At 39.9% G+C, this 4,630-nt stretch overlaps 1 protein-coding gene across 1 annotated transcript; it reads left to right on the forward strand.

The window, feature by feature from the left end:
• The first annotated feature begins 564 nt into the window (after nt 1–564).
• Nucleotides 565–4,333, forward strand: LOC125833324 (uncharacterized). Its single transcript, XM_049512468.1, has 5 exons — nt 565–900; nt 991–1,163; nt 1,211–1,357; nt 1,462–1,681; nt 3,737–4,333. The coding sequence occupies exons 1-5, from the start codon at nt 565–567 to the stop codon at nt 4,331–4,333; spliced, it is 1,473 nt and encodes a 490-aa protein (XP_049368425.1).
• The last annotated feature ends 297 nt before the right edge of the window (nt 4,334–4,630 follow it).

Genomic DNA, 4,630 nt, shown 5'->3' on the forward strand with positions numbered 1-4,630 from the left:
CATCCTAAACAATGTGGAAGGATCGGATAAGGTTCTCAAGAAGATGACGATTGATTTCTCATGTATGAGTCAAACGGTGAACTCTTATTCGGTTTCGATAAAATAACTTGAGACCGAAATGGGTCAAATTTCTACTCACTTGAATCCGAGACCAAAAGGGGGTTTTCCTAGTTATACACAACCAATCTGAGGAATGATAATGCATAATGCATGACCATCATGACCGGGAGTGGTAAAGTTGTGGAAAGTGATACGCCAAATGATAATAACGCAAGCTGAAGCAAAGGGAAAGCCATTATTTTTTAGAATGATGCACTTGTCGAAGAGTTGAACAATGAAACCTTGAATGAGATTGATGATGCCTAGAAAAATGTCGTTCCTGATGATGCTAAAAGGTCAAATGTGGGGGTCGTGCCTCATTCGGTACCTACAAAACCGCTATCCAAAGTTACTCCACCATTTTCTCAAAGATTGAAAAAGAGGGATGAACGCACAAGGTTCCGAAAATTTATTTCCGTCTTCAAGACTCTTTCCATTAATATCCCTTTGGTGGAGGCGTTAGAAATGTCGGGTTATGCTATGTTTTTGAAAGAGTTGGCCACAAAGAAGAGAAGTATGGACTTCGAGACAATTGAGGTATCCCATAGTTGTAGTGTCACTATATCGAGCAACGTGATTGTCAAGAAGGATGACCCGGGGGAATTTACTACTCCTTGCACTATTTGGATATTCCAATTTGCTAAAGCATTGTGTGAATTGGGGGCTAGTATAAACTTGATGCCTTATGCTATTTTCAAGCAACTTGGGCTAGATGAGACTAAGCCTACCTCTATGTGTCTTCTCATGGCCGAACGCTCTATCAAGCTCCATGTGGGAATTCTTTATTACATTTTAGTGAAGGTGGAAAAATTTATATTTTTGGTTGATTTTTTTATCATCTATTGCAAGATTGATTTCGTGGGCCCTATTATTCTTGGTAGGTCATTCTAGGCTACCGGAAAAGCTCTGGTTGATGTGGAATGCGGTGAATTGAAATTCTGTGTAAATGGTGAGGAATTTACATTCAATGTTTGCAAATCAATGAAGCAACCAAATGACCTCCATGTGATATCGGTCATTGATGTGATTGATGAAGCAGTTGCTAGCATGAGTGAATTTCGTGTGTTGGTGAATCTTTGGTTACCGTTCTTTTGAATTATGATGGGGATAGGATTCAAGATTATGATAAACTGGTGGTTGGTCTCTCGGATTTAGGTTCTTATTCTAATAGCCCTTTGAAACTTGATATGGATTTGAAGAATATAGAAAGTCCTCCAGCAAAGCCATCTATTGTGGAACGACCGAAGCTCGAATTGAGGTACTTCAACCTCACCTTCATTATGTGTTCATGGGAGCCAATAATACTTTGCCCGTGAGTATTATGGAAGAATTGAGTGAATGACAAGTGCAAGTGCTTGTTAGTGTGTTGAAGAGGTTTATCAAAGTTATAGGGTGGACGATTGCCGACATTGTCGGAATCTCTCCCGGTATTTGTACTCACAAGATTCAATTGGCTAGTGATTTTAAGCCAAGTATTGAACATCAAAGGAGGTTGAATCCTCCAATGCAAGAAGTCATCAAGAAAGAGATTTTAAAGTGGATTGATGCGGGAGTTGTCTACCATATTACGGATAGCAAGTGGGTTAGTCCCATTCAATGTGTTCCAAAAAAAAGTGGTATGACTGTGATCCATAATGAAAAAGGAGAACTTGGGATAATGCGACCGGTTACCGTTTGGTGTGTATGTATGGATTATCGAAAGTTTAACATGTGAACCAAAAAGGATCATTTCTCGATGCCCTTTATGGATCAAATGCTTGATAGACTTGAGGGGTGTGGATGGTATTGCTTCTTATATGGTTAATCCAGTTATAATCAAATCTCCATTGCAACTAAAGATCAAGAGAAGACAAACTTCACATGTCCCTATGAGACGTTTGCGTTTAAAAGAATGCCTTTCGGATTATGTAATGCACCGGCAACGTGTCAACGGTGTATGATATCTATTTTTGCCGATATGGTAGAAGATTCAATGGAGGTTTTCATGGATGATTTTTTGGTTGTGGGAGATACATTTGAAGCATGCCTTGATCCCCTTGGTAGAGTTTTGCGAAGATGTGTTGAAACAAACCTTGTTCATGATATACGTTTCAACCACACCTCATCCAATTCTAGGTGTTCAACGATCATAAATCAGTATAAAACCCAACTAAATGAGTTAGGGTCGAATCCCACAGGGAGTGGTACGTGTTTGAGAGTCAATTGGGAAGTATGAACATGATCAAATCGGTCATAGGAATAAACATTATCGGATAAAAGCATCATTAAAATTGGGGGATGACACGAATATCAAATAAGGGTTTTGGTTTGAAATTATCAACTACAACCAGTGGCAAGCAATATGAAATACCAATAATGAGACGGGTTCTTGGGATGTGATTCGATTATAGGCTAATATAGACAAATGGGTAATTGCAACTATTTGAATATAGCTAGATATTAGTGGGTAAGCTAGGCCATAGAGGAGATAAACTTTCTCTCGAACAATTTATCCCGAATCAAGTTGATTTCTCTCGAACATCAACAAGCAAGAAAAATAAGAACAGCCCACATCTTATCCATTCACTCTCTCGAGTTGAATGTGTGGGATTGAGTTTAGGATTCACTCTCTCAAGCTGAACCCAGGTCAACCCAGTACCCACAGACCATCAATCAATAAGTTTAGTTTTAAAACCTCTCTCGAGCAAGTCAAAAGCACAAGGGTAGAACTACATTTGCAACTACAATTCTTAAATTAATCCACAGTTAATGATTAAACTCACTTCTAAACAGCATTTAAACCAATAATTAGCAATACCCAAAACTAAATCATCCCATAATCACATAATCACATCCCAAGAATTGGGGTTTTAAATAGACATTATAAAAAGATAAAAATCGTTACCAAATTGAGTTTCCATCAACTGGGTAAGATTGATTTAGTCTTTACAATGTTCCAATTCAAAGAATCTAAAACACCCACTTCCAATTTCTCAAAAGTGAAAAACTTCAATTCTTCAAAGCTAAAGAAAACTGGAGAAAACTTGTCTCACAATTCAAAACTTAATAAAAATATGTTCTAAAGAGTAACTGATTCTAAACTAAATTTTCAAAAACGTATTTATAGTCACCAAATAGGTGCTGCGAACAGTCACTCGGTGAAGTCAGTCTGGCTCGGCGATCCGCCCTTTGGTCATTTTCATCGCCCTTCTGCCTTGGCCTTCAGCATCCTCATGGTCTGTAACTTTGTGAGATCCAACACTGCATCGCGGAACCACTTGGTGATCCGCCGACTGCTCCTTTCTCTCGCCAACTTGGTTCTTTTCTTCAGGGCTTAGCACAGTGGAACTTTAGGCGGTCAAGTAGCCATTCGGCGACTCGGCAAGTGGACTTGGCGATCACCAGGCTTGCATTTCTTCATTCTTTCAGCTCGCTTCGTCCTTTTTTGCAAATAAGTGTCCTTGCTTTGTTCCTCAATCCATATACCTGGAAATCAAGGGGTTTACGTCAGTTATTGGCACAAAATAGGCATTTAAAGATGCTAAATCTATATAAATAAGCCTTAAATGAGTCCAAATCTTGAACTCATCAGTTGATAATTGGGAGGAATGCCATTTCATGGCCAAGAAAGGTATTGTGTTGCGACACAAAATTTCAGGAGAAGGCATACAAGTTGATCAAGCTAAAGCTGAAGTTATTGCCAAATTGGCCCCTCCTATCTTGGTTAAAGGTGTTAAGATGTTTCTTGGGTCATGCGGGTTATTATCGACGGTTCATAAAAGATTTCTCTAAGGTGGATCACCCTCTTTGCAATCTACTTGAAAAAGAAAGTGTCTTCGAGTTTGATGAATCTTGTGTCAAGGCATTTTTGTGCTTAAAAGAGAATCTCGTTTTGGCTCCTATCATTGGTGCTCTGGATTGGATTGTTCCATTTGAGCTGATATGCGATGCAAGCAGTGTGGTCTTGGGGGTTGTGTTTGGCCAACGAAAAGGAAATTTGTTTCATACGGTGTATTATGCAAGAAAGACTTTGAATGTAGCTCAAAGGGATTACACAGTTACTGAGCAAGAGTTGTTAGCCGTGGTGTACGCTTTTGAAAAGTTTAGAGCTTACCTTTTGGGGACAGTGGTGGTACATACCAACCATTCTGTGATTTGTTACTTGATGGCTAAGAAGAATGCTATTCCAAGGTTGATTCGATGGGTGTTATTGTTGAAAGAGTTTGACTTTGAGGTCTTAAACGTCAACGTATGACTCCCAAAGGAAAAACAAAAAGTTGTCAAAAACTTAGGACTTACAGATGGGACCTACGCCCCGTAGGTCCATCCACACCTCGTGGGGGAGGTCCGTAGGTCAAGGCCCCAAGATGTCGAGTTGCAAACCCCACCCATGGACCAGCAGGATGGGGCGTGAGTTCACCCACGGTCCATGGGTCAAGGGGAGTGGATCACACCTGGGAATCTGCCTAGGCTCGGCCAATTAAGGGCCAAAGTGGTAAATTCCTAGGGTGGTTAGTTAAGTTAGGGGTCGGTTTATTTTGATTATTTAGAG

This window comes from Solanum verrucosum, unplaced genomic scaffold, assembly GCF_900185275.1.
Source record: "Solanum verrucosum unplaced genomic scaffold, falcon-dt-bn FXZP01000274.1, whole genome shotgun sequence".
NCBI lineage: Eukaryota > Viridiplantae > Streptophyta > Magnoliopsida > Solanales > Solanaceae > Solanum > Solanum verrucosum.